The 12,366-nt window shown below is 38.8% G+C and overlaps 1 protein-coding gene across 1 annotated transcript in view; it reads left to right on the top strand.

Annotated features, from left to right (window-relative positions):
• The window catches only part of ctnna1 (catenin (cadherin-associated protein), alpha 1), an 84,437-nt gene that overhangs the window by 49,854 nt on the left and 22,217 nt on the right, over positions 1 to 12,366 (top strand). The window contains exons 13-15 of the mRNA XM_085475465.1: positions 2,845 to 2,996; positions 7,348 to 7,458; positions 11,620 to 11,801. Of these exons, the coding sequence (XP_085331591.1) occupies positions 2,845 to 2,996; positions 7,348 to 7,458; positions 11,620 to 11,801 (445 nt within the window). The remainder of the gene's footprint in view (positions 1 to 2,844; positions 2,997 to 7,347; positions 7,459 to 11,619; positions 11,802 to 12,366) is intronic.

Raw genomic sequence — 12,366 nt, 5'->3', positions numbered from 1 at the left:
TACGAAGCCGCACCGCTTGATGGATTGTCTGAGCGTTATGGCTACCGTATTCCGCGTCAGGCCCCAAAGTCAAACGAACACTGTAAATTCTTTCATCTTTAATAAAATGATCAGTGTTGCTGCTTTACCAGGTGTAACAATTAAGTTTAACATCCAGGCATCCATGAAAACAGAATATATTAAATTTAACGGAGTTAGAAGTTAGCAGAAAGTTAGCTCGCTAGTTTTGCTAGTTAACTAAACACGATATATCATGTTCTGACTGAGAGATTTCTAGCGACACATTTATGTTAGCATACCAAAGCATAACACAGTGAACCTGGAGAATGAACACTAACTTTTTTCCACTTGATAAAAGTTCCCAATGTGGTTTTTTTGACAAATGCAATTGCATGGAAAATTACTGTAAATGGACCAAACTTCAGTGGGGGAGAACAACTGAGATAATCCAGCCACAATATGAGGTTAGTCATTAATATAAGAACCTCTATTAGTCCCACACGTGGGGAATTTGTTTTGTTACAGCAGAAAGTGGACAGTGCAAAGTTACATAGCAAAAGTTAGAAAAACACTGGAACAACATACTGTTGTTCCAGTGTTTATAGAGCAGCTACCAGCGAATTCAACATTAATGAATCAATTGTAAGGAAGTGGAGGAAGCAAGAGGAATGAGTTGAGTAAAGTTTGACTTATCTGACTGTTTTGTTTCGATTAATGCGCCTTATAATCCAGTGCGCCTTATGTATGAAAACAGACCCATTTGTCGACAGTGGGCCTTATAATCCTGTGCACCTTATGGTCCGAAAAATATGGTATTTATGATCTACTTACATGGACTGACACACTAGGGGCCATAATGGCATGAGCGTGATAGTCTTTCTTTGATGTCTGTCTTGTTTTTGTGTAAAAACGGTTGACAAGAGTATAAAAAGATTAACTACTAAAGGGCTTTAAGATAATGGGGTCCCCCAGTTAAGCTCTTGCAGACTAGGAGAATCTGTAGATCACAAGTTTGTTTGTTTGTTCTTTCCTAAGATTTTATTTTTATTTTGAGAATAGCTTTAGTTGCTTTCAAGAATGAGCTTATTTTGGTTATGCTTATATATTTATTATAGGTGGTGGTAGTACTAGTACAATACAAACGCAGCACTTTTTACAAACAGAACCAGAGGTATGCATGTTTAGACAGGTTGTCTGTAATGTGGTGCACTGTACTGTTGGAGTATTTGTGTACAAATTAGTAGTCATACACATGTATAAAGAATTTCCTTTAATTTAATTTGATCAAAAAGCCTCTAAAATCTTTACTTTTTATTTTTAAAAAGGTGGAGAGACCCTGCTCCATCCACTTTATCTTTGGTACATTGCCTGGTGCTAAAACCACACTAGTATCTGCCTGCAAAGTTGTTTCTCAGAAGTCTGCCCTTTATTTGATTTGTCTTTGCTTTGGATGTTTTTGAGCATTTGAGTGCTGGTGGCACTTTAAAAGGCAACTTGTATGAATCTAGAATTGGCTTGTGAAATGCAATTTTCTGTTGAATGAGCCTGAGACATTTTGAGCTCTTCCACAATTCATTATGGTGCATTGTGTGATATGGTCTCTCACACAGCTTGCATTACTAGTCAGTATGACATGACGGTCACTGTTAACCCTTCAGTAGTATTCTGTTTTAATCCAAATTATGACGTAATCAATCTGTCATAGGTTCAAAGACTGAGTCATATTACAGTTCCTTCCACCTGTGCTATTATATTGCAGTTTAATGTGTGGAGGTTTTTTGTCCTTTAAAGGACAAATTCCAAAAAATATTTTGCAATGCAATAGAGAGAGGGGGGACAATATTCACCAGGGCAAAAAAAATCTTTATTAGCCTCTATTTTCAGTTTGTCTGAATGTTGAGGTGCATTTATACAATGTTTTCCACCAGTTAGTAAGAATGTTTAAAGTTCATTATCTATGGATTCACTAACAATACAGTTATTTATTAACACTTTTTTTTTTTTTTTTAAATGGGAACTTACTTGAAAGAGTCAGTTGTGATAGTTTAAGGAGAGTAATCACTGTGACTGAAAAAGCCTGGAGGTTGTAAACACAAAACCAAATCTGCTTTTTAATCCTGCTGCTCCCTCCCTCAACATTTGCATCTTGACACCCATGATGTTCTCATGAAGTTGCAGCAAAATGCAACTCTCTTAATGCAGTGCTTTAAGTGGTGTCTATGCATATGTCCTGGTGAGTCCTCCAGAGCATTCTGTGCATTCATTTAAGGCATTGAGTAGACACCAGTGCAAATTTCATTAGGTTTAATATAACACTTTGTAATTATGAATTCTGACACCACTATCTTCGTTTGCATTTAATTTTAATTCAACATCAGACCAGAACTATTGTTCAATATTATCACTGGGGCGATTGATACTGATAAGTCGATTAATGTAATTTCCTTACTAGACTAACAGTATGTGTCAAGTAGCTTTATAACCCAAGTTACACTGAGAGAAATGTGATGGATGTAAAATGAAAAATAGGCCCAAGGTAAATTACTCTGATATAAGGATAAATATTTACAGAAGTGTATCTAACAACATTGTCAGTTCTGCTTATGGAACGCTATCTGATCAGTTTTTACTGTAGGAAAAAAAGACCTACAGAGGTTTTCAGCATCAATACAGCTGCTTTATTATTTGTTTCTGACAGTACAGAAACGGTAGAAATGAGGCTTACATGTTAGTGAGTTGTGTACGGTTTACACTGCCGACACAATTCATTCAACATACAGCTGTCAGGAAAAGCCACATCAGATTGATAAAGGAACTGATCAACTTCATCTCTGCTTCCTGTAGTCATGCCACGGTTTACAGAGCAAGTGGAGTCTGCAGTGGAAGCCTTGAGTGCAAACCCCTCACAGCCTGTGGATGAGAACGAATTCATTGATGCATCGCGCCTGGTGTATGATGGCATTCGTGACATCCGTAAGGCTGTCCTCATGATCAGAGTGAGTTGCACAGTTTTGTTTTTGTTTGCATGTTTTTTTTTCTTTCTTTTTTTTAAATCGAATTTATTATTTCTAATGCAAAGTAAGGCTTCATATTGTCATCTATTTTTCTCTTTCAAATTGTGACCGTGAGAGTTCTGATGGAGGATTTTTGATGTGGTTTTTAACAGCTTTTGAACAGAAGTCATATGCTTGGAGTTGCTCTATTGTTGCCATATGAGTAGTAATATCCAGATTAGCTTTTTATCTATAATTGTGAGAACCTGTACACATGCAGTCTTGGGAACCTATGATTAACTTGTCTCAGGCAGTGGCCAACCTAATTGACCAGACTTGCAATTTCGGATAACAATGGATTTAGTTGTCTGTGGCATAATGCCTTTTAGTTGTGTCCCATGGATGAAGAAAACATTTCCATCAGGGTAAAACGTTTCATCATAGGATCACTAAGAACAGTTTGGGCATTCAATCACAAATGGACTCAATCCATATTTCCTCTAAAATGAAGAAAAGTGAAGGGGGGAAACCCACACAGCCTGTAGGAAATAAGATTCTGGGGGAAAGTTTTTTTTTTTTTGTTTTTTTTTTTTTGTTTTTTTTTTGGTCTTTCAACATATTACCCCCTGTAGCTAAAGTACCTGAAACTGCCAAATTTGATTTCTCAGTAGGGAGCAAATTTCTTTAAACCACTTGTCATGTTTAACAGTACCAAATTATGTATTTATCACACTAAGATACAAAGTGCTGGTTGCTGTCTTCTATTATTTTCAACACTTTTTTAAAATTGAAAACACTAGCCTTGAGAGCACATTTTGTTTTGACAGTGGTCCTTAACTCTTATTAATAATCCTGCTCAACCACAAACAAAAAAGCAATAACAAATGAAAAGAGGAACATTATCCTGCTTTTGCATTTTAATAAGTGAATGATTTAAGATGGAGGGTTTAATTGGCTTTCCTTAATTGAATTGCAGGCCAAAGAACTATATTTTAAGACTAATTTCCATCTGCCCTAGCTCCACTCTTCTTACCCTTTTTGTTTCAGACCCAGCGGTGAACATTGGGCTTATGGTTTGGGCTGAACACTACCTGGTAGATTTGTGGGCAGGTGTAATTTGGCGTGTGTGACTGTTAACGGGACTTATTAAGCAGCTTTGCTCATAATGTATCTGTTAGCTTTATTCTGCCTTTAAGTGCCAGCTGGAGAGACTGATGAGATTGAACCTTCACCCACCACTTTCTAGAGAAGGCAAAGGAAAAAAATGGATTAGTGTTATCTCTGCATTTATGTTATTTCAAGCAGCATCTACACAGCACACTCTTTAATCTTAGTCTTAATTACTGTTTGTTATAATAAGATTAAAGGCGTATCAAAAGCATTGATCTAGACTGATTCAATTGCAGGCTAAACTGTCATTCAAGGGTTTTTCTGTGGGCACGTTCAATTCTGAGTCCAAAGAAATATGAAATCCTCCTAACGGCTGCGCTGAGATGGCCACGAGACAGCTTCTCTTCAGGGCATGTCCACTCACATGTACAAACCCACCCTCTTGCTGTCTTTCTAAAAATCCCCACATGCAAGGCCCTAGTCTTAAATCAAAACAGACAAGAGTGTGGTTGGGGCTGCTTAAGATAGACTCATCTTTAACCTCTATAAGTAGTGCACAGACAGTCTGTTAGATGTCCCTTGAATATTTGACAGGCAGACAGACCCCTCTCCCAACCTCCAGTGACATCAGAGAATATGCCTCCTAGACATGAAACGGTCTCGAAGTCAGCGAGCCACTGACAGTTAGATACAGAGGGCAGCTGTTACCGTATGATTTGTGCGGTGCATCACAGCCCAAGGTGATTTTGCTGCCTCTGTCCTAAAAGAAGAAAAAATTGTCTCGACCCACAGAGGCTATGAGCAGAATGTCACAAAAAGAATAAAACTGGGGTTATTTCAGTGTTGAACTGTCTCATTCATATTTACAACAGGAGGGAAAAAAATTCTGGTTAAGGCTATGTCTGTTTTCCAGCTCTGTCATAATGCTATAATTTCACCTCTTGCCCTGTACACTTGTAATTATTGCATTTCAGATATCATCTGTACATGTATGCGTCATGAAGGCGTTACAGGTGACATGGATAATTGCAGCTTTCAGACACGGTAGAAATACAGAGAATTATCACCTAAAAACCTGATTAACATATTTTCCCACAATGTGGAAAAAGTGGGTTTTAACTTCATTTACCTTGACAGCAGGTTTTCAATATGTTGTCTTTTTTTAGACTGCAGGCTATTGTTGTCACTTCTCACAGTAGTTTCCCACTGGGTGCCCACCATGAGTTATGATTTCTGAGCCTCCCACGTTCACAGGTTATCTGTTGCACAGGCCGCAGCAGGTGATATCTCTGCCCCACTGAACAGCATTGTCTGAGTTGAAAGCGATGCCGATGAGTCACTACAGCTTTTGTATCTGAAACCATACCCATATTCCCTTGAGTACAAGAACATCTCTACATTCCCTAAAGCAGAGTAAGATTGTTCAGAGTAGAGCTGGGCGATATATCGAGTTTTTAAAAAATATCGATATATTTTTATACGAGATATAAGATGTGACAATATCCTTTATATCGATATAGTCTATGTTACGTTATAATTATACTTGCGGAGCCGCAAGTTTGCCTCTCTTTCGTCAACTTTCGTCTTTACGCAACGTTACTCGGCCTCGCGCCTCCTTCACTGAACACAACTCCCCCTCCTCCCCCATCGCTTCACCTGCAGGAAGCGACAAGATGGACACGGCAAATCCGTTAACGAGTTACTGCGCATCGCCCCGTGCGTGGGGCTGGACGGCGTCAACGTGTTAGCTAGCTAACCACGCTAACGAGCTAACCACGCTAACGCCATGCAGCCCAGAGGTGCTGCACGGACTAAAATCCTTTCATTTTCTCAAAAGTTGACAGCGCGCCTTATGTATGAATTCTGGTTGTGCTTGATGGCCGCGCACCGATTTTATGTGGAACACGGCGCTCAGCAATCTGTCAAAAAATGTTTTAGTACGACTTTGGTAAGCTACGGAGCTGCAGCGCTTGATGGATTGTCGGAGCATTACGGCTGAGCCTCGCGGAGTGATACGTACTGTGCTTCAACGTAATATTACCCTACTGTGTATAAGGACCATAAATGGCACCTGTTAAGAGACGTGGTTGCGAAGCGGATTTCAAACTCCAGGTTGTCAGTCACGCAGTACAAGTTGGGAACAGAGCAGCTGTGAAATCTGTCCTTGTTATAGTGCTCGTCTTTTACTTTACATTTTGACTGCACATTTGTGAGCTTTTTGTTATGCACAAAAACAACATTGTTTTCTTTTATTTATGGAGCATTATTATTTAATAAATGCTCATAATTTATTTTTGAGTAAATTTTATGTACATCTGCTCTATGTTAATAAAAGTGCCTGTGTGACATCTGGGACACAGCTTTGACTAAGAACTCTCTTTTTGTTCTTACTTTATGGCTTTAAAAAAATATATATCGAGATATATATCTTATATCGCCATCCAGCTAAAAAATATCGAGATATGAATTTTGGGTCATATCGCCCAGCCCTAGTTCAGAGACTTTCAACTATTTTTTCATTACAGAAAGGAGGTAGTGAGAAAGCCGGATAAGCACAAGCCAGGGCGTCTGCATCCTAATGTCCCTTTATCTGTCCACATCATCTCCCCTGTTCCTACATATCAACTAACTTTTGCCTATCACTTAATATTGTATCTTGCCTGAAGCATAACCGGCAAAGATAAAGTTCATTTTATATATTAATAATATGGCAAATTGTTCCCTGTGGCTTGTTTTGCATTCAGGGCAAGAGGTAAAGGATCTGAGATGAAGTGGCAAAATTCTGGAAAAACACAATTCATGCCTCACTCGCCTTTCTGCAGATAGCGACAGATGGGCCTCTAAAGTGTTTTGCTCCCAATATGTTTCGTACCAGCTCATACCTTCATTTTCCCTCTCAAGATGCACAGGCAGCACATTACACTTGATTTACAAATTCATTTGGAGTTTACAGTTTCTCTACCAAGCTGTGGAGAGGGTAGACATTTATCTCATGCTGCCCTGTCTGGCAGCACTAAGGCATTTCTCATAGATGGTAAGCAGTTTTGCTATTTAATAGTGTTCACAATGCTGTAGTATGCCAATATTATTTTATGTTCCCCACTTATGTACAAACAGCTTTTTCTTACCTTATTCCACTTCATCTCCCATTTTTCTTTTCTCCCCTCCTCCTGGACTTTTTTTTTTTTTTTGGGATGTTTGTCTTTCTTTTGACATCTTCTCATGCTCTGTTGTCCTGTTACAGACTCCAGAGGAATTGGATGACTCTGACTTTGAGACTGAAGACTTTGATGTTCGCAGCAGGACCAGTGTGCAGACAGAGGATGACCAGCTTATTGCTGGCCAAAGTGCACGGGTATGTTGTTCAGAGGTTCTGATTCTGTATTTACTCCTCTTCCTCTAAAACGAAGGGTCATCAAATTGCAACAATACTTTGGGAAAAATTGTGAAATATCCCAGAAAGAAACACATCTCAAAAATGTATTTTCCTATGAGAAAATGGGTTGCTTCAGTGTGCGGCTTAACTGTATTTTTACATGGTTAAATATTAGCTGTGATACTGCATATTTCAGTATCACAGTTGAATATTGTCATCCAACTCTATAATAATTTTTATATGTGTGTGTGTGTGTGTGTGTGTGTGTGTGTGTGTGTGTATATGTGTATATATATATGTATTTTTTTATTATTTTTTTTTTTTATTTATTTGGGGTGCAACGATACACAAAATTCACGGTTCGGTTCGATACTTTGGTGTCACGGTTCGATATTTTTTCGATACAAAAAAAGTTCATGCCTTTTTAATTTGTCATTTATTAAAATTATAAATATATATTTTAACTCAAAAGTACAGTTTTTAAATTTAACCCTAACCCTTGTGCGCGTTTTTTATTTTGACAGCGAATGCGCACCTGCGGACCACTTATGTGCAGCCCTGGTTATTTAGCTCGTCATATTGCAGCCACAGAAATTCTTTTGTCCATGAAACCATGAAGCTGCACTTTCTTTTTGCCTTATAGTCTGATTTGTCATAACTTCTCCGTTTTGTGGTAAGCTTTTCTTTGGCTGTCACTTCTTCACCCTGACCTGTCTTATTTGGCTCAGAAGAAATGAAATATATATCCTCCTGCTTTTACACACGCACTCACATAAGCTCAGCGATTCTCTGCGCAATCAACCTCTCACATGTTTAAGCTTGCTGCGGGAGATTTCACTTGTCATGTTTGCATAGTGAGCTAACGATTAATAAGACGATGTCAGAGGAATTGGTGCACAAATTTTCATCACTCACAGATCAGTGCTGTCGCTCTCTATACACAGTTCGCGCGATTGCAAAGTGAAAGCAAAAAAACAAGCGCAAATTCAAACGCGATTTCAATATGTCACATATTGACAGTGGCTCACCGATGCCAATGACATAATTACCCAGCTACATTTCTGAAAGAATGCAAAAGCATTGACATATATTTTTCTTCCTACAATAGCCCGACGGGCAGGGAAGAGATAGATTTTGGTAGCCCGACTGAAAAAAATCGCTAGCCCCAGGACGTCGGGCTAGCGATATTGCAAGCCCTGTATCTGATTGAGGAATCACTCATCTTTGGAAAAGAGAGTTTATTACAGAGAAATGTCTCTTTCCAAAATAAAAGCTATACTATCTGCTTCTTCTGGGCTATATTCTCAGCAGCATATTAAACATATCAGGTCCCCATAAGGAGAATCATGTGCTAACAGCTGTCTAAATGACTCGGGTAAAGTTAGTAGCATGCTTGTTGTTTTTGTCTTTGCACTAGGATGATGTCGGCGTAAATGTGCAGTCATATTCGTTGTGTTCCCACTAGTGATTTCAGGTTAATCTCGTTGAAATGACGTTAACGCCACAACACGGCAAATCTCCGTTAACGAGCTACTGCCGATCGCCCCGTGCATGGGGCTAGACGGCCAACACGTTAACGAGCTAACTGCGCTAACACACTAGCTCCCACCCATGTAATTGAGCATTGCATGGCACATCCAACATACTGTTTTACTTTAGTCCATGACTCGCTTACCTTCAGGGTCATACGTCACATGAAAACCAAAATAATTCCAAACGCCAGATCTGGAGAGCTTAACTTCTGTCTTGCTAGCTTGCCCTGCGCTCTTCCTTCTGACTATGCTGTCTGTGTTGAGCACTCAGTGGATCTGCGCTCGACAGTGCAGCCTAGGCGGAATAGTCAAACGCAGATTCACTGAGCGCTCAACACAGACAGCATCATCAGAAGGAAAGTTGATAAAATAAATTACAAATGTTGTTCGATACATATGCGTACCGAAGCGAAAGCACTGTATCGAACGGTTCAATATCGATACGAATATCGTTGCACCCCTAATATGTATGTGTGTGTGTGTGTGTGTGTGTGTGTGTATATGTGTGGTAGGTTTAAAAATATACTTGATGAGACAAATATCACTTGACTGGTGCAATAACATCAATTGGAATAGTTTATTTGAAGAGCAATTTTATATCTCTAATGAAATTTGAAGATGAGAAAAGTAGAACCAATAAATTAGTCTTTCTATATTTGCAGGAAATATTTAGTCTTTTTTAACAGTATTCTAATATTAATGCTGTCCCAGCCATTGTTTATTTTTCAAACGCTTCACCCACGTACTTGGTGATGATGGCTTGTCTTCTCAATAGCTCAAGTTATGGGGGGAAAAAGGTTTAACCATATAGAGCTCTTATATTCAACTTAAAATGGACCTGTTATGCTTTTACTTACTTTTTCTGTTTCTCAAAGAATGCATGGCTATAGATGAGTAGGACTCTTTTTGGCTAATGCTAAAAGATGAGCTGTTCTATTGATACAGAGCAATGATGGAGGATCAAAACTTTACATGAGTTTTAAGGAAACTGGCATCTTTAAGATATTTTTCTTAATATTTGGCCCCATTAATCTATCATTAAAATGTTATTGAAGAAAAGTGTCATAGTAGCCAAGCAGCTTTTTTTAAAAAAAAATTTTTTTTATTCTGAGTCATGCAAGCTCTTGTGCACACGTAAACCTGTTTATAAGCTATATTAATTACCCGAAGACAGTTGGTGACTCCAGAATCTTTTGCTCACTCATTTTAGCTGTTTTAAAAATAGAGGTTTTTCACTGCAAATGACCTTTTTAACAGTATTCATGGCAACAGAGACATTCTTCACTTACCTTTAAGCATAGATTGGAAATGTAATAAAAGCAGACAAATATAAAGCTCAGCAACAACACATGTATGCAGATGAGTTGGAATAAATTTTAAATTTTTAAGAAATGATGATAATAAGTCAACTTTGAAGTCAGTACTTTAAAGTTGACTTATTGTGTGAATTATGTCCTCCAGTTTGCTTTCCTTCAGTCATCCATGCCATCTGGCTCTTAGATACCATGTCACAGACGGAACCAGTGAATGTTTGTTGACTGAGCAGTCTGCACTCTGTGAACTACCCAAAAAAGACTGAGCAGCTAGTTATTTTGTTTTCCCTGCGTGGTGTAACACACTGCGAATCCAATCTTTTGTGCCTCTGGACACCAGCTTTGTGTGTTCTTTTGTCATGAGATTACTTCAATACAACATTCACTTGGATAGGACAGAACTGCAGTTCTACAGTATTTGTACTACGCACCAAATTTGTTAAATTTAAGGTTAAACTTACTTGTAACTTTATATTTTAAGAATATAGAGAGATTGTACATGTCTTGATCTCAAGAATCCCTCATGGCTCCATTGGTACATTTCAAGTGTTTTTGTTGTTGTTGTTTTTAAATCGCCAAAGATGATCTATTTTGTTAGGTACAGTCTTTCCATCTGTGCACTGCATAAACAGCTCTTTTGAAGCTTATGTGCCTCTAGAGAGAGGGTCCCATTTATCAGCAATAGAATGAACACTTGTGTGATGATATTGGATTTCCTGCTCTTAAGTGTCTGCCTACTTTGGCCTGACAGGCTCATTCACTGAATGGCTGATGTCTGATTGCCTTTTTTGGAAGCTGCCCTCTTACTCTCCAGTCCAAAAGGATGGATAAATATGGTGATAAATACATCTTAACGTGAATAAAGTAGTTGTAACTAACTCCCCTTATACTGGTCTTCAGTGGCCAGAGGTGGTGAGTTCATATTTTTCCAAGATATGTTACATATGACTCACTTGCTCTGAACATAATTTTGAACCCAGCTTTGAATTTTGGGGATGAGAGAACAATATTATTTACTTATTTATTCAGAGGATACTTCAGGCAACCGTTATTCAGGCACATTGCTGAAAAGCAAGTTACACACCAAATAGTGAACAATTATGTATGTGTTTAAATTCTAAATAAAGGGTCACACAGTTGTGTAGGATATCTTGCTGCCTTGATATTCTCAGGCGTGGTTTCGAACAAGACTCACTCATTGATTATGGCCGCCAAACTTATGTTCATGGTATCAGCAACAGTATGTTTGGGTCTAGTTTGCTAACCATCCATGCTTTTCATAAATCCTCCTTCAGGCTATCATGGCTCAGTTGCCCCAGGAGCAGAAGGCAAAGATTGCTGAGCAGGTGGCCAGCTTCCAGGAAGAGAAGAGCAAGCTGGATGCAGAGGTATCCAAGTGGGACGACAGTGGCAATGACATCATTGTGTTGGCCAAGCAGATGTGCATGATCATGATGGAGATGACAGACTTCACCAGGTTAGTGTTAGTGGACTGCTTTAAAGAATACCTTTGATTGGTAATTACTTTCATGTACTTGCACGGGGACAAAATACGTGCTGCATGTCAACTTCCCTCTTGCTCGCATTAATATTCTGTTGTTGTGCACTTCAGGCAAAATGCCTTCCAAGTCAGATTGCATATTTAACTTAAGCCTGTGTCAAATACAATCAGCCAGTAAGCCTACATTTGTTTTCCCAACATTTGCCCATATCTGCACAATGCTGTGCACCTAGTTTAGCAGTACCATTCATGCATCAGTGCCCTTTTCCTTGAGCAGCACTGTTGGTAGGATTTTGTGCTTGATTATTTTTCAGTCCTCCTTTAATCTTAATATGCACAGCCATAAGCAGTGTGTCAGATCTCCCTCTCTCCTGGTACATGAATAAAGCTCTGGAAGTGGGGATTCTCCATCCACAGAGCTGCTCTAAAGTGGCTGTATTCACTCTTGGTAAATGGTTCAAGAGGTGAAGAGCTCAGCAGGGACAGGTGAGACATTTTACACCAAAAAAGAGAGACTACATTTGAGCTATGGGTCTAAGGA

This window comes from Copadichromis virginalis, linkage group LG2 (assembly GCF_057382275.1).
Source record: "Copadichromis virginalis isolate Kocher_CV1m ecotype Utaka linkage group LG2, C_Virginalis_male_GT1.1, whole genome shotgun sequence".
NCBI lineage: Eukaryota > Metazoa > Chordata > Actinopteri > Cichliformes > Cichlidae > Copadichromis > Copadichromis virginalis.
Note: the sequence above shows the minus strand (reverse complement) of the source record. Positions and strands in the feature narration are given on the sequence as shown.